General features: G+C 43.6%; 4 protein-coding genes across 4 annotated transcripts; 2 read left to right on the forward strand and 2 right to left on the reverse strand.

The window, feature by feature from the left end:
- Window positions 1-700: 700 nt before the first annotated feature.
- Window positions 701-11,915, forward strand: LOC137786352 (testis-expressed protein 2-like). Its single transcript, XM_068578175.1, has 12 exons — window positions 701-1,154; window positions 4,552-5,888; window positions 6,548-6,748; window positions 7,184-7,463; window positions 7,663-7,850; window positions 8,324-8,524; window positions 9,072-9,171; window positions 9,536-9,668; window positions 9,773-9,910; window positions 10,629-10,838; window positions 10,929-11,049; window positions 11,200-11,915. Exons 2-12 carry the CDS (start codon window positions 4,710-4,712, stop codon window positions 11,344-11,346), a joined length of 2,898 nt encoding a protein of 965 aa, XP_068434276.1. The 5' UTR covers window positions 701-1,154; window positions 4,552-4,709; the 3' UTR covers window positions 11,347-11,915.
- Window positions 11,916-11,961: 46 nt separating this feature from the next.
- LOC137786353 (large ribosomal subunit protein uL3-like) lies at window positions 11,962-15,469 on the reverse strand. Its single transcript, XM_068578176.1, has 10 exons — window positions 15,422-15,469; window positions 14,735-14,927; window positions 14,243-14,411; window positions 14,009-14,144; window positions 13,217-13,403; window positions 12,955-13,115; window positions 12,724-12,825; window positions 12,493-12,588; window positions 12,244-12,363; window positions 11,962-12,122 (listed from the first exon to the last, which is right to left on the reverse strand). Exons 1-10 carry the CDS (start codon window positions 15,422-15,424, stop codon window positions 12,063-12,065), a joined length of 1,227 nt encoding a protein of 408 aa, XP_068434277.1. The 5' UTR covers window positions 15,425-15,469; the 3' UTR covers window positions 11,962-12,062.
- A 701-nt stretch (window positions 15,470-16,170) lies between these two features.
- Window positions 16,171-18,473, forward strand: ndufb10 (NADH:ubiquinone oxidoreductase subunit B10). Its single transcript, XM_068578177.1, has 4 exons — window positions 16,171-16,395; window positions 16,689-16,827; window positions 17,890-18,029; window positions 18,328-18,473. The coding sequence occupies exons 1-4, from the start codon at window positions 16,248-16,250 to the stop codon at window positions 18,414-18,416; spliced, it is 516 nt and encodes a 171-aa protein (XP_068434278.1). The 5' UTR covers window positions 16,171-16,247; the 3' UTR covers window positions 18,417-18,473.
- A 626-nt stretch (window positions 18,474-19,099) lies between these two features.
- Window positions 19,100-21,509, reverse strand: rps2 (ribosomal protein S2). Its single transcript, XM_068579512.1, has 6 exons — window positions 21,394-21,509; window positions 20,949-21,107; window positions 20,762-20,851; window positions 20,030-20,137; window positions 19,594-19,927; window positions 19,100-19,322 (listed from the first exon to the last, which is right to left on the reverse strand). Exons 2-6 carry the CDS (start codon window positions 21,102-21,104, stop codon window positions 19,150-19,152), a joined length of 861 nt encoding a protein of 286 aa, XP_068435613.1. The 5' UTR covers window positions 21,105-21,107; window positions 21,394-21,509; the 3' UTR covers window positions 19,100-19,149.
- Window positions 21,510-21,733: the final 224 nt, after the last annotated feature.

The raw sequence follows: 21,733 nt of genomic DNA on the forward strand, positions 1-21,733 counted from the left end.
ACTGGGAAATAGACTACAGCTACTTATTTGCAAATTGCTGCCAGCAAGTTACTGTAAATTCTACAGTAATCTTGCTACAGTGCAGTTAAATTTCAGGTCACACGAGGTTGGTGTCTGTCAGATCCCCTGCTTCTGCTCTGCTGGTTAAGAGGACACAACAATAATCCAGATCCCAAAAGACAAAAGCCAGCTGTTGTCCAACCTTACCTCTATTCACTCCCTCTGCTTTAGTTCCTTCCAATGTAACAACTAAAATCATAGATATGTCTCATATTTAAAACACAACTAAGCCCCAACAGTGAGATACAAGACAAAGGCCCATTAAGAAAAAGTTGAATTAATTTAATTAGAGGAAAATTATTACATGTACTCCCTTCAAGATTAGATATATGTTTATTGTCATACACAAATTGCAATTAAGAATACAAAAAAAATGCTATAAATGCTTATAGTATAAGAACATATATAAAATAAGGCGCCCAAATATGAGAACAGTATTGCAGAATTAGTTTCAGTGTATAAAGTGCACTATGCACACATATCAAGTCCCTTAAACCAGTAACAAACAAAAAACGCATTCTATCTTTGAAATAAATTTGCTTTGGAGCAGCAACTTTGAGCATGATTTTTTTTCCAGCTCTTGCAATTACATAAGTCTGCAGCGTTCAGGACTGCGGTGTCAGAGGAGGAGAGATGAGCTCCATCTGTGCTTTGGCGCTGAGCGCAGCAGCAGAGAGGAGTCACTGTTGGCCTCTCTAGTCTAATCTGGATTACAGTTCCGTCCGGTCTGCAGCCACGACTCACAATAATCACATTATGCTGTATTGGGTCGAGTCCTCCTGACGCGGAAGGGAAGGGAAGAAAGCGATGTGTGACGCTGCTGACGCGTTTACCCACTGAACTGTGCATTTAGATACAAATATTCCACGGAGTGGGCACGTTTGTTGGTTGTTGTTGTTTTTGTTTTTTTTTGCAACGAAGATTGGCTTCAATCCGAGTAAAGTTGAGTGAATATATTTGTTGCCTGCGGCCGGTGCATGGTGCGCGTCCCCGCGCTCTGCAGCATCTACTGAGCACTGCAGCCTGCACGTGGAGCACATTTCTGCACAAACCTCCGCCACTGATATCACGAGACTAAAACATGCCACATCCAGGTAAGAGCTCTGGTTTTACTGGGAGCGCCTGCATTTGTGTAGTCACTGCCGTAGAACGGCTACCTTGTATTTGCAACAGAGGACTTGTGAGGATTGTCCACAGGTGAGGGCAGAACGAGCACCGAGTGACGAAGAGGTTCCGCATCTCTCGGAAACTTTAAAGGGGACACACGGAGACGCTGAGTGATGGTTTGGCCGACATTGTCCATTAACTGTGATCCCATTTTAGCCCCGGAGATATTGCCTTAACGATTGTCTTAATTGGATGAAGTACAGCTGCACTAACACTGACCATGTGATACCCAGACAAACACAGAGTCCTGTGCCAAATGTGTCAGTCATCAAGGGTCAGGTGGTGGTTTGGGGAAACGCGTTAAGCCGGTGACAACGTGTGCTGCCAGGCTGCACAGACAGTCACATTTGCTCATATCCGACTGGGTTTTTTGTATGTTAAAGTTCCTCACAGGAAGAAAACACATACTTTATATATTTACTTTGATTCGGTCGTCCTATAGTTTGGCCAGAAGAGGAGGGCCAAGAAGAGGACAGGCTAGGAATGAATGGTTCAATCTAATGCAGACGTCGGGGATCAAAGTGGGATTTTCACGTCATTTCTTCCTCTACTTTTTAATCCATTTAGTAATCCACTGTCTGCTCATTAGTAGACTCTTGAGCCTCTAAAAGTATGCAGTTATTAACAATCCCTGATAGCAATGCCATGTCCACGCTTGTTCTCAAGAATGTCAGACTCCTTTGAACTTCATTCACTTGTTCCTCCATTGGCCCTCAGTCTCTTGGGGCTTCTCTCTTTGAAATGTTGATTCATTGGTTTGTTTGACAAATAATTATTCAACGACTATTTTGCGAAACCGTTAATCCATTTTTAGTTAAATGACATGTTCTTTGACTCTTGCTTTTCAAACGTGAGAATTTGCTGCTTTTTTAAAAAAAAATAGAAAACGTAATTTCTTTGGGTTTTCATTCTTGGGACAAAACAAGACATTTTATGACGTGGCTCTTTGGCCCAAGGGAATTGATGGAAATCATCTCACAAGCGTTTGACATTTCTTTAACAACCAATTAATTAACAGAGAAAATGAATAGAGAAGATAATCAGCAATGTTTATTATTAACAGTGACCTTTAGTCTGGAAAATGGAACTGAAGTACATTTAATTTAGTCCAGATTAAGAATTTGTCCTTTGTCCCTAATAAAGGGGTCAAACTGTTTGTACAAACCTTTTTAGGAAATGTTCCTTTACTATGTGGAATTGCGAAATCTGCTCCGCTTTCTTCACTTAAAGGAACAAACCAAAAACTGGGGTTCCATGCTTCGAGCCTGGGATGTTTTTTCTTCCTGCAGAAGTTCTTCCACAGTCCTGACTGGAAAGCTGCCAAATCCCTGCTGACTCTGTATTCCACCGAGCAGCAAAGGTTTTCCTCTCCCTGTCAGCACGAACTGATCCAAATTGATTCCGAAGCAGAAATTGATTAGAGTAATGCAGGACTGTCTGGAGCAGCTTGAGCACTGGCAGAGCTGCACTTTTGGTTAATTACATTTCACAAAGCGCGCATCAGGTTGGTGCTGAAAATGAACATTGCTCCTTTTATAAACAGTGTGCAGAGAAGTGCGAGGAGCCAGAGAGATAAGAGGAGCCTATGACAAAGTTAAATTAGGTGAGCGGCATGCTAGTAAAAGATAATCTGCAGCCTTTTGAATTCAGGGCTCTAGAATCGTCATTCTGGAAGTGCCATACTACTGTAGCATTGTTTTTTGTTGCTGCAGCAATTACGTACAAATGTGCACTGTAAATTTGAGGAAATATGAGTTTGTGTCTGCACTACCACCTTTGTTGTGTGACGATCTGGCTGGGGAAGGACCCAGAAGCAGACGGGGACAGATAAACAGTTCCATGACTAATACAATTATTACAAAAGGCCAGGCTGGTCACAGGTAACAAAACTCCAAAATGCAATGAATACAAACCGACAAAGACCATCAAGGAACTGAGGTTGTATCAATAGTGACCGCCTAACAAGGGAAGTGAGTGTAGGACTAATGAGGGACAGGTGAAACTGATTAGAGCGGGGCAGGCAATCAAAAGGGCGGCAAAACTCATATGAGGCATGTGGAGGGAAATCCAGGCGGGAACAGAATAAACTTTCGCATTTAAATAAATCATATTTTTCTTCTTAGGTAAAGTTATACATTTCCTCATGTGGTTGATTATGTCCAATGAGCTTGTCAGTTTTCATATGCTGCCCTTTTCTGTAAGCACAGACACTTTCCTTTGCTCGTGAAGCGAGTTTCTGACGACATGCGCTGCATTCAGCGTGCGTGTGGCTGACAGCTTGAGCAAGTGATCGACAAAGCAATCTGCAAATATCTCTGGAATTGAAAGACACCCGTTTATCAGATTGAATCCATGTCCCTCGTGTCTTAATTTCCTGTCGTCAAAATCTCTTTAGTATGGAGGATTACAGTTAAACCCCTCTGTCTGGATCACAGCGTCACTGTTGCCATAACAAACGACAGCTGATGTCGCACGGACGCCAGCTGTGTAGGACTCGTTCTATGTCCAAAAACCCTGAGGAAGTGTCTAATTGTTATACTTTCAAAGACATAATGGACAGCAAGTGGTTGAAAAAAATATGCTTGTTTTCCCAGTTATAGGCATGACATCCCGAAGCTTAAGCCTTACTAATAATAACTGTAAATGAGCTCTTACTCGAGTCGGTAACAGATCATTTGTCATCCGAGTGACGACAATTGGACTGTGAGAGAGAGTCCGGGGTATAAATATCAGTTACAAATATATTTTTTTTCACCTTAAGGGGTGCGGCGGGTCGTTCACCTCTGCATCGAGCAGAAGCCGTCACAGATGAAGATATTTTCTCCTGTTTTATTTATATTGCACATCAGGTAGACATGAGCTCAGAGACGTGGTCTTGTGATTGCAGAGTTAATGTTTTGAATCCCTGAACTATCTGCAAGAATCTTGTCCAAAGAGTAAATAAGAAACTGTCTTCTACGTCTTGCAGAACAATAGAAAAGATTATTTATTTTAGTGTTTTTTAGTGCTCCTTGGATAGGACAAATGTGTCAATTAGGCACAAACTAGGATGATAGATTGGATCACTGCATCTAATTTGGGATTAGCTCTGACTATGGGATTAAAGTCTTTGTGCTAATGACTCTTTGTGGATAATTCCAGAAACAAAGCCATCATCCACCCCTACCTTATCTTAAACTTTGTGTGAACTATATACACTAGTAAAATGGACAAAGGAGAAAGGACGGGGAAGATTAGAGTGAAAATTATTTGAGAGAAGAAATGGAGTTGCTCAAATAACCACCAACTTTGTTTTCTTCTTCTTCTTTCTTCCCACATATCCAGCATTCCCACATATCCAGCATGAACTCTAAACTACCAGAGGATGTTGTTACAAGTCTACATGCAGTTAAAGACTCCAAGTGCTAGCGCCATGTGCTATGTCTTTAGAGACTCCGTTTGGTCCACCACATCCACACAGTAGCTCCTGATTGAGGGCCAGCATGGAAGAGAGCAAGCTCTTCTTCAGCCTGGACGGCCACGATGACGGTCCCACCGTGGCCTTTTGCAAAGACAAGCAACGCAAAAGGGAGAGCCAGCCTGACCTCAGCCTGGGGATGGATTTGGACCTGGGCCTAAGTCACGGCTCCCATCCTCCCTTTCTGTCTCACTCCCCCTCATCCCCGGGCTCTTTATCGGACCTATCAGCATCATCGGCAGACCTGCTCGTCACCAGCAACCTTGTCAAATCCTCTTCCACAGACCTGGAGCCGAGGGAGAGCAGCTCCCTGCGCAGTAAACCTCTGCTTAGCCTGGTCAAATCGCTGAGCACTGAGATTTCCCGCCGGGTCGAGCCAGAGGTCAACCTCTCCAAGTCAGACTCCAAGCTGCATTTGCATCCCTGGAAGCAGCTCACCCATCCAAAAATCCCAGGGGCCAGGCCTGTCGCAGACGAGCTGAACGAGAATGATGACTGGGTATTGCCTCCTGCTGAGCCCCGTGGCAGCTCGCTGATCGCTGAGCTAGAGGACACGCGGAGGAAGTTCTCCGAGGCCATGCAGGACCCGCTGAGCATGCTGAGTAAGATCATGGGGGACGAAAGCTCGAGCAGCCCAAAGCAAGGGAGGGCTTCCGGTGGCGGAGACTCACCGTCTTCTCAAGGCAGCTGTGGAAGAGACAGTGGCAGCGAAGATGCAGACCTGAGGTGTCGAAGGAGAGCTGAAGGTGAGCTCAGAGGCGTGTGCGACACGCCTCTGAGAAGACTCCAAAAGAGCTCCTCGACAAAGTCCTCCAACTCCCCAGAACGCCACAGCGGTGACAGCCATTTAGAAATCTGCACTTATGGAGACGTGATTCAGGTGGTGGAGCTCCAGAATGGATCTAGGGGGACGACACATAGAACTTGCAACCAGTCTGGAGTCACAGTGCCGGGCTCCTCGCTGCCTCTTCACTGGCTCTTCCCCGTGGGTCTTCTGGCTTATGGTTTCTTTGTGCTGCCCCTGCCCTCCTATGTGACGGGTCTGTCCGTGGGGGTTGCATGTGGCTTTATGTTGGGCCTGGTGGTGGTGTTCTTGTTTGCTCCGCGACGCTCGTCGGCCAGAAGCAACAAGGGTTTGGGCAAATCCGGATCCCTGAACATCGAGCCCCCAGACGGAGAGCTCACGGATCCAGAAATCCTGGAGGTAACAATTGAGTTGAACACAACAGAGCGAGGCGTAAACATAAAAGTGACACAATGACACTTCTCTTGAGTGTAGCACAGAGCAAGAAGCCTCTTTCTGTTTTCCGGTTGCAGATTTGGCTACATGGAAATGAGCTTCAAGTTCTGATGTTTTGAGAGATCAAAACAACGAGCAGCCATGTGAGCTCTCATGATAGTGCTGTCAGTGGTGCTAAATAGATTTGTTTTTAGGTAATTACTTTCTGGAAAATTGTCCTCAGGCAACGCATGTTTGGCACCGAAAGAGGAAGCTACGTTGATAAAAGCTTTCTCAAAGCACTTCTTGACAGCTCTGCTGAGAGAATAGGGCAGTCTTGATAAATGCAGAGTTAGCAGGTTAATATGAGATACATATGAGAACAGAGGAGTTACTACAAGAAGGCTATTTCAAAGACTTGTCCACAATGTTGAATGAGACCGATGTCTCATGTTTGCTCTCCTGCTAAGCTGTATTGTTGCAGATGGCACCACTTGCTGTGAATTTAATTTGCCTGAGTAGATTTTTGCTACACAAAGTCAGTAAAACACATCTAAATATAGCCAGCTCATAATATAAATTATGAAAGGAAGAAGGTGATTTGTAACTGTGTTGGGGTGAACACCCTCATAATTTTCTTCCAGGGCTGGATGAATGAGACACACAGCTACGACCCTGAGACCTTCCACCCCTCCATCACACACTCCGTCTACGTCAGCCTGGAGGGCAGCCAGCTGCGCCTGGCATACCCACGTACCAACATCCCCCGGTGGGCAGCGTTCAACGAGACGTCCCACGAGGCCGTGTTTTTACGTTCACGCACTTACACGCTGGCTAACTCTAAGGTCAGTATGTTTAGATATATGTATATACCTATATGTATATACACACACACAATATTCTAATTTCTGGGGCCTCATGTTCCTCACAGAGGTGAAAAAGAGAAGGTGACCTCTCGCCTGAACTCTCATCTCTCCGCACCCACATTGTCATCGAACACGGAGGTGAAAGACCTAAAGGGTTACGACCAAAGTGATGATAGTCTGAATAAACTTGACCCGGCCGCTGTCCTAGTAGCATATTGAAGCAGACTACTGTCGCTTCCAGTAGGGTGATAGAATAAAGCTAACACACAATCTAATCAATGTGGGGAGCTCTTTGGCAATGACTAACTGTCAACACAATGTCTGGCTGCAAGCATCTCCTGTAGAAAGAAAACATCGATAAAAAGAAAATGACACTTCTCCTAAATCATTTCTTTCTGTTTCGTTTCATCCCAGGTGTCTCTGTTACCGCCCGGTTTGGCTCGCAAGAGGATCTGGAACAAGAAGTACCCCGTCTGCATCACTCTGGCTGAGGGGGAGGTAGGGGAGGAGAGCGTGGTCGAAGGAAAGGAGGAGGAAGAAAGGCCAGAGAGACACACGGCCCCGGACCACCAGCTTCCTGTCACCTTGTACCTGTTTGGTCGCACAGGAAGAGAAAAGGAGGATTGGTTCCAGCACTTCCTGTCTGCCTCCCGGGCTGGAGCCCAGAGTACTGTGAGCAGGGAGGATAATCCAGGTAAGACTGTGTTGAAATGCATGGTGGTTGGGAGCGATTCAGCAACATCCCACCCTTGTTTAAAACATACACTTGTCGAATCAAGTTCAGGACAGATTGATGAGGATGCAGAGTTTGACTGTCTCGGTGAGTCCTTGCGTTATATTTACCAGCTCCTTCCGCCCACTGACTTTGTGCCTGTCTTTTCTCTGTGACTCAGAAACACCATGTGCTGGAGACGCGGCTAGAGACGGCACAGAGGAGCTCCACGATTTGCCGGGAGCTTTGAAAACAAGAACGCTATTGGAGTACAGCACCTTCATGAGTCAACTGATTGGCCCGCAGAGCTGCAGTCCCGCCCCCAGCCCCTGCAACAGTGACAAGGGAAGTCCCACAGCCCACAAGAAGGTCAATGAGCAACACTTTGATGTATATTTAAGATGTAGTATCTGGTATAGCTTTTACTAAAGGAAAATAACTCTTCGTAGGTTTCATTTACAGCCTGAGCAGAAATATGAACTCTGCCTCTGCTTTCCTGACCCTTTATTAGGCAATATTGCCTAGGGTTTATCTGTTCTGCGCTGCGCTTAAACCAGTCTTGTCTAGAACGCTGGCTCAGCCAAACACATCCCTGCTGACTAGACCAGATGTCAATGTGCAGAAATATCAGGTATCACCTTGCTGGAAGGATATTATTAGTAACTGAGTGCAGAGCTGCTAATGCTGGTTTGGGTTGTTTGGGATTGGCACCCTACATAGAGACAGTCTTTGCTGGTGTTTAGAAGATGGATTAGCATAGAAATTGTACCTTGCATCTCTGTCCTGTCAGGTCATATACCCTCTGAAAGATGCATGGGCAAACGTAAATGCTTTCACTGCAGACTCACAATGAAGAGCATGGATCTGGATGTCAAGCAGGAGAGGAGCCCAGTGCAGGTTCATCGGCAGAGGGACGCTCTGCAGAGGGCCAGCCCTCCTGGGTGAACTCCCTGGTGGGACGGATCTTCTGGGACTTCCTCCGGGAAAGGTACTGGACCGATCAGGTGGCGCACAAGATCCAGAAGAAACTCAGCAAGATCAAGGTGAGAGCAGATGGGGACGATAATTTGTTTTTAATGATTGGTTTAACTGACGCTCTTGGTCTTCATTAAATACACATTCATCTTTATAGTTACACCATCAGCAGCAGCAATATCATCAGGGTCACACTGACTCATGACGCTGCCAGGCTACAGTGAGTGTACTTTAGGTCAGATGATGACTCGATGTTACAGCCTGACCAATACCACTAGTTTGTGCACAAGGTCATAATATGTAGCTTTTCTTTTACTGTGTGTGTGTGTGAAGAGGGGGGGCAGAGGTGAGAGTGAGTAATGGAGCAGTGATGGCGCTGCAGCATCTCATTTCTCATTTCCTGCGCTCCTCTTTGACACACACACACCATCCTTTTACTATATTGTTCCCACACACAGTGCAGGTTTTATACTGCTCGCCCATTAGTTTTTGAAGTAATTAGCTTCCTTTGTGAAGCCTCTCTGTTTGTTTTACTCAGATTTCATATGGCTTATTTCATGTCTGACATAAGCACACAGCATGTTTAGTCACTAAAGGTGTTTTTCTCGTTTCAAGTTGCCATACTTCATGAATGAGCTCACGCTGGCAGATCTGGACATGGGCACTTGTCTACCTCAAGTCCTCAGCACCTCCACACCAACACTTGACCGCAGAGGTACAGTCGTGGGCATTTACACCCATACATGTTGCATTAAATAAGTACTCATTTATAGATGCTCTTCCAACAGTCTCTACCTGAATTTTTCTTTCAGACACAAACCTGCAGCGAGCTCCGGCCGTGATCACATTAGTTTTATTAGTTCATCGCACCAACTCTAAAAGATTTCCATTGAGATTATCAATCCTGTTGGCCCCGACGGATCTTACTTAACATGCCCGAGCTATCCTCTGTTGGTCTAATGTCCCTTCTGCAACAACACTGTGCCAGGCCAGATCTAGATGCGATGCTTGTTCAGAGATCTGATTTTACTTGCTACCTGTTTATCTCCCCCTGTCTCGCTCTTTTTTTTATCTCCAAGGCCTGTGGCTGGAGATGGAGGTGATGTACACAGGCTGCCTTCAGATGTCCCTAGAGACTAAGATGAACCTTTGTAAACTGGGTAAAGATATAGAGGACGAGGCTCACAGCGTACTAGAAACCAAGCAAGTGGGGTGAGGCTCAGCTCCGTTTCATATTCCTCAATAAATAAAGCTTGAGGTGGATAGAGTCTCAGTTCAGTGGTTTGCTTTAAGAAGTACCACTTTGTGTTTTTCAGCTCTAAGCCCAGGATGTGTGTACTGGCTGACAGTGATGAAGAGTCATCCAGCGCAGGCTCGTCTGATGAAGAGGAAGCCCTCCCCTTTGAGCTGCAGGCTTCTCTCGGGGAGAAGAGCACAGTGGTCGCAGCTGAAGGGTAAATTATCACACAGATCAAATATACCATGGATCACACACCTGTAAGCGTGCTGAACAAGTGGTCGCATCTTATTTTGTGATGTGCCGGTGTTTTTAAGGCTAAAAAATACCACTTTTCGACTTTGTCAAACACAGGTATACCAATAATGTTTTCATTTAGCCTTTTATTGTTGATCCATTGTGACCAAACAAAAGATAGATGTAATGCAGAACAGCACGATGAAGCTGTTGCGATGACATGTGTGTGAATAGTGATGCTGATTGCTGACATTTCGACATGGTGCAGAAGGGAAAATGCACAGGTGGACTTAATGACTTCAACGATGCAGAGCTGTAATTATGGCAATGCAGTGCTGCATCGTTAAGGTCATTAAGTCCACCTGTGCTTCTCCTGCTGCGCCAATTTACTGTCAGAGCAAGAGCCGATTATGTGTGAATGTACGTGGATTATTCAGATTTTAAAAGTCAGGAGTTTTGAAATCAGAGGCTTACATACTGCACATGAGAGTATATATTGCAGATTTTAGAAAAACTTGACAGTTTTAATAACCACTTGCATGTTGAAATAATTAGTAATTTCAAAACCGAGAAATTGTTGTAAATTAGGTGATTTCCATATGATGTAAAACACTTGATTTTTTTTGCTCCAATCCCAGTCATTTTCTAATTCACGGCCCTACACTGCATTTCTGCCCTTATCCTAATCCTTCATCCAGGCACACAGGTGGCAGCACAAGTAGGAAGATCTTGAGATTTGTGGACAAGATAGCAAAGTCCAAGTACTTCCAGAAAGCCACCGAGAACGAGTACATCAGGAAGAAGATAGCTGAGGTGTCTAACATGCCTCTGATGCTCAGCGTTGAGGTCCTGGAGCTCTCTGGCACTCTAGCCATCAATATCCCACCTCCCCCTACTGACAGGATATGGTACTGAGTTTACAAAGTAATTTTATGCCATAAATTAAAAGGTTTTTTTTCTTTTTCTTACAGTCTTTTTCTCTCATTCTCTCCTCTCAGGTACAGTTTCCGTGTGCCTCCCAGGTTAGACCTTCATGTGCGACCCACACTCGGGGAGAGGGAGGTCACCTTCACTCATGTCACTGAGTGGATCGAGAAAAAACTGCAGTGTGAGTTCCAGGTCAGTCCATTAGTGAATCTGTCCATGTGCAGAAAAAGATCAAAAAGAGCATTTTAAACATACACTGTGATGGTATAGGAGTATGAGAAGTACCATGTTCCATGTCATTAAAAACAGTGACACTAAATATTATAAATGGCTTTGTTGCAGAAAGTGCTTGTGATGCCCAATATGGATGATCTGTATCTTCCCCTGATGACATCTGGCCTGGAAAACCCACCTGCATCCCACCAATCCTCAATCCATTCCTCATTCCATCAGTCCTCCATGGAGTCGCAGGAGTACCTGTCGGAGTAGTGCCCCTTTAATTAAGGCCACAGATGAGATTATGTCGATGTAAAAAAAAAAGACACTGTGCTGCTATTGCCATGACTCTTGAATGGATTCTGAGGCTGCTGCTGCTGCTGGGTACCAGCTTGGTGTTTATCTTGAGTGTGTTGGTTGTAACCAGTGCAGGATACATGCAGCTGAGCAAGGCAGCTTAAAGATGCAGCTGAGCAATGCAGCAACCTCAAGACTGTGAGAATGGTGCTAAAGTGCCCCCTACCGTGAAGATGATTGAACTGTACACCAGTTCAAGCACTTTTTTTAATTTATTGCCAACACTGATAAGAAGATGCACGTCAAAACAATGTGCTGCTGATGACCACTGTTAAAGAATGCTGAATTAACAAACTATCCATGAAATCCTTTTCTAATCCACTGATCCTGTTACGGGTTGGTAAAAATAGTGCACGTTGTTCATGGTGCATGTTGTTTCTGAACAAAGTAAATATGCTCATAGATTATCAGCGAATAAAATCCTGCTAAATCTATGGTAATTGTTGAATTTAAATGTATAAGGAATCCAGTTGAGACAAATACACATCAATTATGTAACATCAATGTTGATTTTCACGACACAATCACACAGTGTATTTAAAATGTTTGTGTTTTATTACTGTATGTAATATTGTTACATACAGTACAAAAAATACCAAAAGAATATTGTTTTATCACTATGAGAATTTCTTTCAGGCCTCCTCGGTCAAAGGCTCCGTCAGTGTTTTTACGACATCTTTCTTCATCGGCCCCTGCAGATAAGCCAAAGGTCAGTGTTAAAATAGTGCAGACGGAGTCGGCTGCGATTATGTGCCCCCAAAGAATTTCCTGTTAATCAGATTTGTGTGTCCAGTAAACTTTTCTCACGCTCACCATAAATGCCCTTTTCTCCTGGGCAGTCTGGAAGCGGCCATGGCCGAATTTTGATGTGGTGTCAATGAACTTCAGCTCGATGGCCTCCAGGGATTTGCGAGACGTGTGCACAAGCAGAGACTAGGGGGGGAACACACAAAGATGTACACATACAGTACACATTCTGCAATAATGCATGACTACAACTGTGTATTTATACTGCAAGATGTCTGTGAGAACTCAAAGTTGACTTTCCCGATCACAAGGTACCTTTCTGAGGGTGAGGACGCGTTTCTTACAGCCAACTACACAGCCCTTCACCATGAGGAAGTCATTCTTCACTTCACCATAGTGGGGGAAGCCTCCCTACAGGGTAGTGTGAGAATAAAAAATGATAGAACGTAATTGTTCAGGAAGACATTTCCTATCATTTTCTATGAAGGCCTTACAGTACTAAGATAAGTTAGGTTATTATATTATATTCTTGAAAAATGAGAGTACCATGGGCGTGATGGTCTTCTGGGTGGTGTCGTAGTTAGTGGTGGCATTGTTCCGGATTGCCTTTCCATCCCGGATCTGCACTGCCCCGCCCATACGGTAGATCTGAGGATGACCACATATGGTAAACCTCTATATATACTCATAATGTTGCTTATGATTATCAACGAAAGCTTATTTACAAAAGAACAGATGGAGAGGAAGTCTTATGGGTGAAAATATCAATGAACGAACCTTCTTGTTGACCTCAGTCCGGTGGTGATAGCCCTTCTGACCCGCACGAGCTATAGTGTACGACACACGGGCCGGATGCCAGGCTCCAATACAGGCCACCTTCCTAAGACCCTTGTGAGTCTTCCTGGGAAGCTTCTTTACACGCCAGCGGCTTGTCACACCTATCGGCACAAAGAGACAGAAATAAATAGAATTATTACTAATACTGCTTTTATTGTACAAGCCCTTGGACCGAGACGAATAGTCACAGCCTCTTGACAACCTTTGAAGCCGCGACCCTTGGTGACTCCAATGACGTCGATCATCTCATCCTGGTAGAAGACGGTGGAGACAGGCACAGCTTGCTCCAGGTGCTCCTTGGCCCAGTCCACCTTGTCGGCGATGCTTCCCCCATTAAGCTGCACCTCCGCCACGTGGGCCTTTTTCTGCTTTATCGCCAGCAACCGCATCTTGAAATGGAGAAGCACGTAACTACAACTGAAGGAAGTCCTCAAGTCTAGAAAAAGCTTTTCTAATTGCAACGTCTTTTCATAATTAGATTTATTATTTAGCACAGTATCAAAGTCTTTTTTCAGGGCAAATACCACAACCCTGATAGTTAAGGGCACATATTGATCTCCTTCTCACTTGTGAAGCTGAAAACTGCACAGACAAAGATCTCTGCAGCACAGTTAAGAACTGAGGTCTTGGCTGATCTTCATATTGTTTGCTTGCAACAACAAGGTTTCCTTTCAGCAAACCCCTGGTGAGCAGCCAGGTCCTGCCCTGAGATTTATTTTTGAACTGCTATTTTAAACGGCCCCTCCCAGTGCTCAATCAGAGTGTCATAGTCAGAGTTAGCACGTGGGATTTGAGATGTGGCAGCTTTTCTTGTCATTGCATGTGGTCGGGCGAATGACTCTGCCACCTCTGCCCTTTTGCACCGGTGGATTCAGTAGCTGCCAACTGGTGAATAGCATCCAATCATTAGACCAGTGGAGTCTGACTGATTGCACAGTGAGTCTCTAAAACTGAATTGTGCTTTAGATTTAGCTGTAAACTATTGTTGGCCTACCTGGGAGTGAATCAGAACCCTGATTACTGAACAGTATTTCTTCATCTGAGAGAAATCCTTGTCCAGCTGTTTCTTTCCTGTCTCATCCTGCCACTTCTTACTGTACTTGGTGAAGGCCTTCTTCTTACTCTTGGACCTGAAATACAAAAAAGCTCAGTAAAGAAAGACAATGGTGTCAACAAGGCAACAACTACTCAATGCACACATATAAGGGAACAATGTGTAATAACACACCAGTTTTTATAAAATCTGCGCTTGCACTCGTCACTCAGATGCTCAGCAAAGATGGTTTTGAGGGAACGCAAGCCACGGACCGTCTGTATGTATCCCACTATCCCCACGACAATGACTGGAGGAGTCTCAATGATGGTAACCGCCTCCACTTGCTCTCGCTTTGCTTGCTCTGTGGGAAAAAAATGGAATATATTCATCTGCTGAGATATTTTAACTGTGAGTAGTCAGCAAAGTTCAATTGAGCATAGCGTTTTAACAGTTGATACATATGGCATTTCATTGTATATAAACAGCTTATAAACCATTGAGTACATCCTGTAACAATGTAATAACGTGCTTCCAGAAGCTAAACTGCATGTAATATGTAAACAACACTGTGCCAAGCAACACCTGATCTTATCGGCACATTATCCTCTCAAACAAACAGCAAACTCAAAGATAATGTTTTTTCTCAATCCTCCCATAAATCCATGTTGCACTTAGTCTACATACTGAGGCCAGTGCGGTGCACTTCCCTCAGCGTGTGGGTCATGCCGGCCTTGTAACCCAGGAAGGCAGTGAGGTGGACAGGTTTGCTGGGGTCGTCTTTGGGCCACGTGCGCACCCTGCCCTGATGCCTCCTGGAACGCTTGTGGGGCAAGAAGCCGAGGTGTCCATGGCGGGGTGCGTGGAATTTGCGATGAGACTATAAAGGCATAAGCCACACAGAGTCATTCCAACCCTTAATAATGTGAAACATTAACATAACACAAGACCTACAGAAGACATTCATGCTTCCTTGTACAACCCTCTGCTCTGTTATTTTTTGTCTCAATATCTAAAATCTCTTCTGATATAAAAATTCTCTGACATTAGGAGTCTCCAAGCATGACAATAAAATGAAACAGGACTTCAAAAGAATTCACTGTCCTGGAGTCAAGTCCATTAATCTTAATGTGTTTTGCCTACATTGGTTTCTATGTAACACACTGAATGTGAAGTCGCCATTTTAGTATTGCATGTGGTCTCCTTCGGTGTAGCCAAGATTACGTTTTTAATATGCCTTAACTTCCCTCATAAACCCAGATATACAAAAAAGCGATAAACCACACACACATGCACACATGTAGATGACAAAACTCCAAATAAATGTGTCCTTTATAGTAAAAAAAAGAGCCAAAGAGTATAAGGAGCACTGACCATGTCCACGCTCTGCCCAGTCGAGGAATAGAAAGAGAGAGGGGCCAGTGCTGATGAAGGGTCACACATAACATGATACTGCGTGTAAGGACTCTAATTTGGTCTCTGGCCCAGTTGCTCAGCCGTATTCTCTTTCAAACAAGGTTTTGACAGGAGAAGATAGGAGGAGGGAAGAGGGTACTATCTGTGCTCTAGGGTGGTGAGGAAGCCCAGTGGGCAGGAACCACATGCCTATGTAAGGCAAAAGAAAGGAAATATAAAGTTTTCATTGTCACGAGACCAACATCCACCTGGTCTGCTTTAGGACAGCTACAGTATTTTCTCTTTCTTTTAAAAGCAATACAGCCTAGAACAAATAGTTGTTGAGACTCCTGGCTTGGCTGTCCCATTTTGCTAAAGCATTACACTCCTCTCCTCTGTGTGTGAATATCTTAACACTTTACGTTCCATAAATGATCTGGCAACTGTCTGTGCACTAGTTGATAAGCATTGACTATTTAAGAAGGTTGATAGTCAGCCATGCACCACCACCTGCTGCATTCCCATGGTACAACCCCTCCACCTGCTACCTTTACCCTTTGAACTTTACGTCTTTAAAATGCTGTAAATTAACTTGTGCTAAGTTCCTCGTTTTGTCTTATATTTGTCACGAATAATATAAGTTTTAATAATGAGAATAAAACGTTTCTCGATAACATTGCGGTTTTACATTTGTTGACCTCTATTTCGCCATTGTGTTGTGTCGTCTGCGCATGCGCCACCTCGAAAGGAGAGTTGCCGAGGTCGAATTGTAGGAAATCTTGTGTCCTTTTCCAACGAAGGCAAAATGCCGACAGACTATGACAAAGGAGCATATCCAGAGCCTCCACGGCAGACTCCGGCTGCGGACAAACAGACGGCGCTGCCAAACCCGGCTCTGATTCTGTCTAAACTCTTCTACTACTCCGTGGACCTGCCCGTCACCAAACTTAGAGGTAACCGAAGCTAACCGGAGCTAACTTGGCACAGCAACACAGGCTTTCGGGAGACGTGTAGTTGATATATTTGACTTAACAACGCTGCGGTCATTGTTGTGTGCTTGCAAAACATCACAACAAATAAACTACAGGGTTGTGATGTGAGGCAGTAATGTACAGCGTGAGCTAGCTAGCTAGCTAGATTTGAATGCACCTTAGGCTCAGCTAACTGTTATGCTAGCTAGCATCATTCATGGACACATCACATGGCCTTGTCTGCCGTTAAGGTTTACCTCTGACTTTGTTTGTAGATGCTATTGACGGTATTCGGTCCAACAACAAGCCGGTCTACTACCACCAGAAGTTCCGACGTGTTCCTGACCTGACGGATTGCCAGCAAGGAGATTACGTCTGTTACTTTGAGGCGGAGATGCAGTGGAGGAGAGACTAGTGAGTAAAGAGTTAAATAAGATGGACATGGGGGTAACCAACGCCTCGTAAATTAAAACAGGCTTGATTACAACTGCGCAACACACTGCCACAACTACAGCATAAATACACATGTGGATAACGACAGCTTTACCTCCTAAGGGCCTTGGTCTGTGGAATAACCTTGTGTGAAAATGTACCCCAATTTACATGGCAAAACTATGGAAAGAATATTATTTCAGATTGGGTGTAGTTAGTTTCTGGAGCTTTTCATACAATATAAATGAGCTGTCTTGAAGGCAACATAGAGGGCTAAGACTATAGATGGAAAACGATCTCTTGATAATCAATTAACTTAACTGGCCTGCATATGTGAGGTCGGATCAGTCTCAATATTAAGTAATGCACACAGTAGAATTCACAAATGTATTTTGTGATTTACATTTTTTTTTAAATATATGTAACTACGTCCCTGCACACAAAAATATTTATTGTTATATATTTATTGTTATATATAAATATATACAAAAGCCAGAAAAAAACAGATTCACAAATGTATTTGCACAACAAGCAGTTTGTAATTGCATGTTCAGTTTGTATATGAATGTACATCCATTTATTTTTTTCACGAAAGTTTCAAATCCTTTAAAATACATGTATGTGTGTGAAAGTTGTTTTATGAGGATTTTGTTTACATTTATATCCAACTATTTGGAGTAATTTATACAAATATCACAAAATACTTTTGTGAATTCTACTATGTGCATTCATCAATGTTGAAGCTGATCAGAATCCAGATCACAGAGGTCTCCCCTAAACAACATCTAACACCTTTGGGGATGAACTGGATGCAAATCAGAGCATCTTATGGAAAAACTTTACATTATAGAGTGCATGTTTGCTACACATAGTGTAGCTTTGGGCAACCCACAGATTTTTTGTCATGTCTTTTTTAATAGTTCTGTCAATATAATGGTGGTCTTAAAAAAAAAAGTGTCTTAAAAGGACTCAATAGTGAATTCATGCACATACATGTCAGGGCGCCACTATCAAAGTGTCACCATGTGGTGTTTCACCCAACAGCAAAGTGGACCAGGAGATTCTGAAGGTGGTCCAGGAGCGTATGATGGCCTGCCAGCAGAGAGAAGGAGCCAGCTACCAGCAGAACTGTGCCAATGAAATCCAGCTGTTCACTGAGGTGGCTCACAACTTCCAGTCTCGCTGTAAGTATTGTGCACTTTGGACATGTGTAGTGAAAAAAATGTGGAATTATTCAGGAAACTCATGTCATGTCAGACTGCTGACTAAATACAGTGTGGCAAATGCTGTCAGTTTTAGGCATGATTTACCTTTACTGCTCATTCTTTTACAAAGGCACTGTAACAATTGGTAAAATCAGAATTTGCTTTTATTGGCCCAAAAAACAATATGACCTTTGGGAAATTTTGTGTTTTATTTGATTAAGTTATTTTGTTTTGTGTCACTCGGCTCCCACATTTTAAATTCTTAACCTCTTTTCAGATGGAGACCTGGGAGCGTACGCCAGCGGGAGGAAATGTCTAATGAAGCAAAAAGAACGGATGATGGCTGCTCAGGCCCAGAGTGCTTAACAGTTCCCTACTATCTGTTGTGTAATAATTGTAAAATAAAATGTATGTGATAACTCATTTCAGTGCCCTTCCATCATTCAAATGCTGCACAGATGTCATATGATCCTGTGCATGATTGTCAGTGTACTGGAGGCTTGTGCAGGAGCGTTATATCTTTCTGCATACATTTGTCTTAAAACAACCAGATACTATAGAGCAGTGGTTCTCAAACTTTTGACCTACACCTGTGAAATGTTTTCAGGAAATTACCATAACCAGTGCAAAGCATTTTGTTAAAAAAAAAATGCTTTTCCAATGTCCGATAAGAATATATTGAATTCAATTACTTTTTAAAAAGAGTTGAGAGGATGTCAGCTTCCAGTGAGTTTACCACAGGAGTAAACTACTAATTTTAGTTAAGGGGTCACATACTGCCCATTTGGATCTCAAGTGGGCCAGACCAGTGAAATCATAGCTTAACGCATAGATAATGTTTAAATCGTTGAAGGTTTTGGGATAATAAACCCCAACCTAAAAAAAAAGGTCTTTCTACAATGAACTAGAAGCAGACGAAAGTATTGTCATATTGCATACAAGTTAATTCCTATACAAATCCACCCTTTCCTAATAGTGTCCATGTTAAAATAATCTTGTCTCATCCCCGCTCTGACATGAATTCAGCACAAGTAAAACAAAAACATAGGTTTTAATTTTGTTTCAGAACGTTTATTCAACGATTCCCTGTACAAAAAATTTAGGAAGTCGGAGGTGGGACAGGTGTTCCCCTCTGCACAGACACCCTGGTGTGAGTCTTGGCCAGATGGTCAGTGAACTCCTGGTAGGGAGACTTCGTAAAGACGGTCTCCTTCCACAGGTCAGGGGTCAGGTAGCTGTAAGTCTTGGAGATGGCATCGAAGGTGGCCTTGGCTGAGAAGGAAATTTAAAGAAACCATGAGTAGATGTTACCTATAGAGCGCCATGCCTAATAGAGTCACAGTATTTTTGGTAAAAATGTTGAGCACTGCAAAGTGGGACGGAGGAGATCACTTAACAGTCTCACTGCCGTGCATTACAATACTCTTTTCTTTATCTCCTGATAACGACAACTACACCACTGCAGAGATGAAGCTGGGCAGAGCGAGGAGACAACCAGCAACACTGATAAACTTAAGACACAATTTCATCATAAGACTCTTACCAAAGTTGCCGAGGGTGGCAGTGCAGCCCCTGGCCGAGGTGTAGCAATCATCGATACCGGCCATTGTGAGCAGCTTCTTGGGCACGGGGGCGGACACGATGCCAGTACCACGAGGTGCAGGGATGAGACGCACCAGCACGGAGCCACAGCGGCCAGTCACCTTGCAGGGCACGGTGTGGGGCTTACCGATCTTGTTACCCCAATAACCTCTCCTCACGGGGACAATGGACAGCTTGGCCAGGATGATGGCACCACGGATGGCTGTAGCCACCTCTTTGGAGCACTTCACCCCCAGACCTACATGACCATTGTAGTCACCAATGGCAACGAAGGCCTGTAAACAAAAGCCAACAATGTCACATTTGGAACAGCAACACTGTGATAATAACATACCTCATAAAATAAGACAGTCACCACAGAATTAATAGACACCCACCTTGAACCTGGTGCGTTGACCAGCCCTGGTCTGCTTCTGGACAGGCATGATCTTAAGCACCTCGTCCTTCAGACCAGCAGCCAGGAAGAAGTCGATGATTTCAGACTCCTGCAGGAAAGAGTTACAAACACATTTAACAGTGTATCCAAGCGCCAAATTCTGTGTTACATCCACGCCCTAATTATAATACAACTGCATGATATACATAATGTAAAAGATACTATACTTTCATGCATTAATGCTTGAATCAGAGCTAAGATTCACTTCTAAAAGAAATCCAGAGGTTGTTTAATTTATATCCGTGAGCTCCATTATTGACCAGGTAAGTACATTTATACCCCAAAAAAAAAAATTAATTACAAAATGTTCTCATGTTGTACAATATCATCAATGACATAAGCAATTTTTGACCAACATTGTAGAAGTTACTATTACAAAAGCATATATTATGGTGGAATAAGAGTTTAAAGCTTAAGATTTTTGGAAAATAAATTTAAAAACAGTTTGGAATGTTAAAGAACCCAGGTTTGAACAAACTCAGAATAAATCTAAAAGTCTCTTTGACTTCAATGTGATGAAGGCACATATTGGGGCAAATGATACACACCAGAAGACCAATAACGCACTTATGCATGCAACAGACCAATTGTTACCTTTGCTAGCCAGTTAGTGACAAAAACATATGTCTAAAGGTTGGCAGCCTGTCAGTGCTCATCCTCACAAACTCCTTACTTTGATGGGCAGAGAGTACAGGTAGATCTCCTCCAGGGACTTGATCTTCAGGTCCTTTACCAGGCGGCCCAGCTTGGTGACGGGCATCCACTAGCAAAAGACGAGTATCTCGGTTAATAAAAATTTAGGAATTATTATGTTATCGTTTCACAGTCATTTTATAAACATTCGTGAGCGTTCAACTTACTTCCTTGTCCTCGGCCTTGCCGCCCCGGGCACCGCGGCCCCTGCCACGGCCTCTACCGCGTCCACGGCCCCGGCCGCGACCACGGTCCCCAAAACCGCCACGGTCCCCACCAAAACCTCCACGAAACCCTCCTCTACCACCGGCGTCGTCCGCCATTTGCTGCAGAACAAAAATACAGGTTATATAGCATTTCCCATAACCATCTAACGCTCAAGTTAGCTTGTGTTAGCATCTCATACAAAACGAGCATCGGCGCCATGTTCATCGCTCGTTCAAGATGTAATAATATCTCAGACTGTGTCACGTTATTCTCGTAAATAATAGCAGGGTTTAGAAATAACACATTCAATAGTCACTTGGTTGATTTGACGAGTGTGTTTAGCAGAAGGATGTGTGAGATAAAGCACGATTTTGGTCAGGAGGGATTCGTCGGCATTCAACTTACGTGATCGTTTGAATAGGAAGAAGACCGACGTAAAGTCTCGCCGGGTTTTATTTCAAAGATGTTATCGCGATATTACCTCTTTCACAAAACATGTTCACTGCTGCCCCGAGCGGCGGTTTATTCTGATCAAAATAAGGATTAGAGTTGTATCGACTTTGTTTTATACAGTCTGAGATACATAAAAATAAATAAAACAATCTGCCATTATCAGAGGTTTCCTTACAGTTAAAAGCTCTGAAAAATATATATATATATTTAGCAATTTATTCTATTATTTTGCTTATTACTGATGGGCCAACATTTAATATTTTTTTCTGTCTGCATGCATTTATTCTGTATG

The sequence above is a fragment of the Clinocottus analis genome, unplaced genomic scaffold (genome assembly GCF_023055335.1).
Source record: "Clinocottus analis isolate CAN_PGR_092001 unplaced genomic scaffold, fCliAna1.0.p SCAF_16, whole genome shotgun sequence".
Lineage (NCBI taxonomy): Eukaryota > Metazoa > Chordata > Actinopteri > Perciformes > Cottidae > Clinocottus > Clinocottus analis.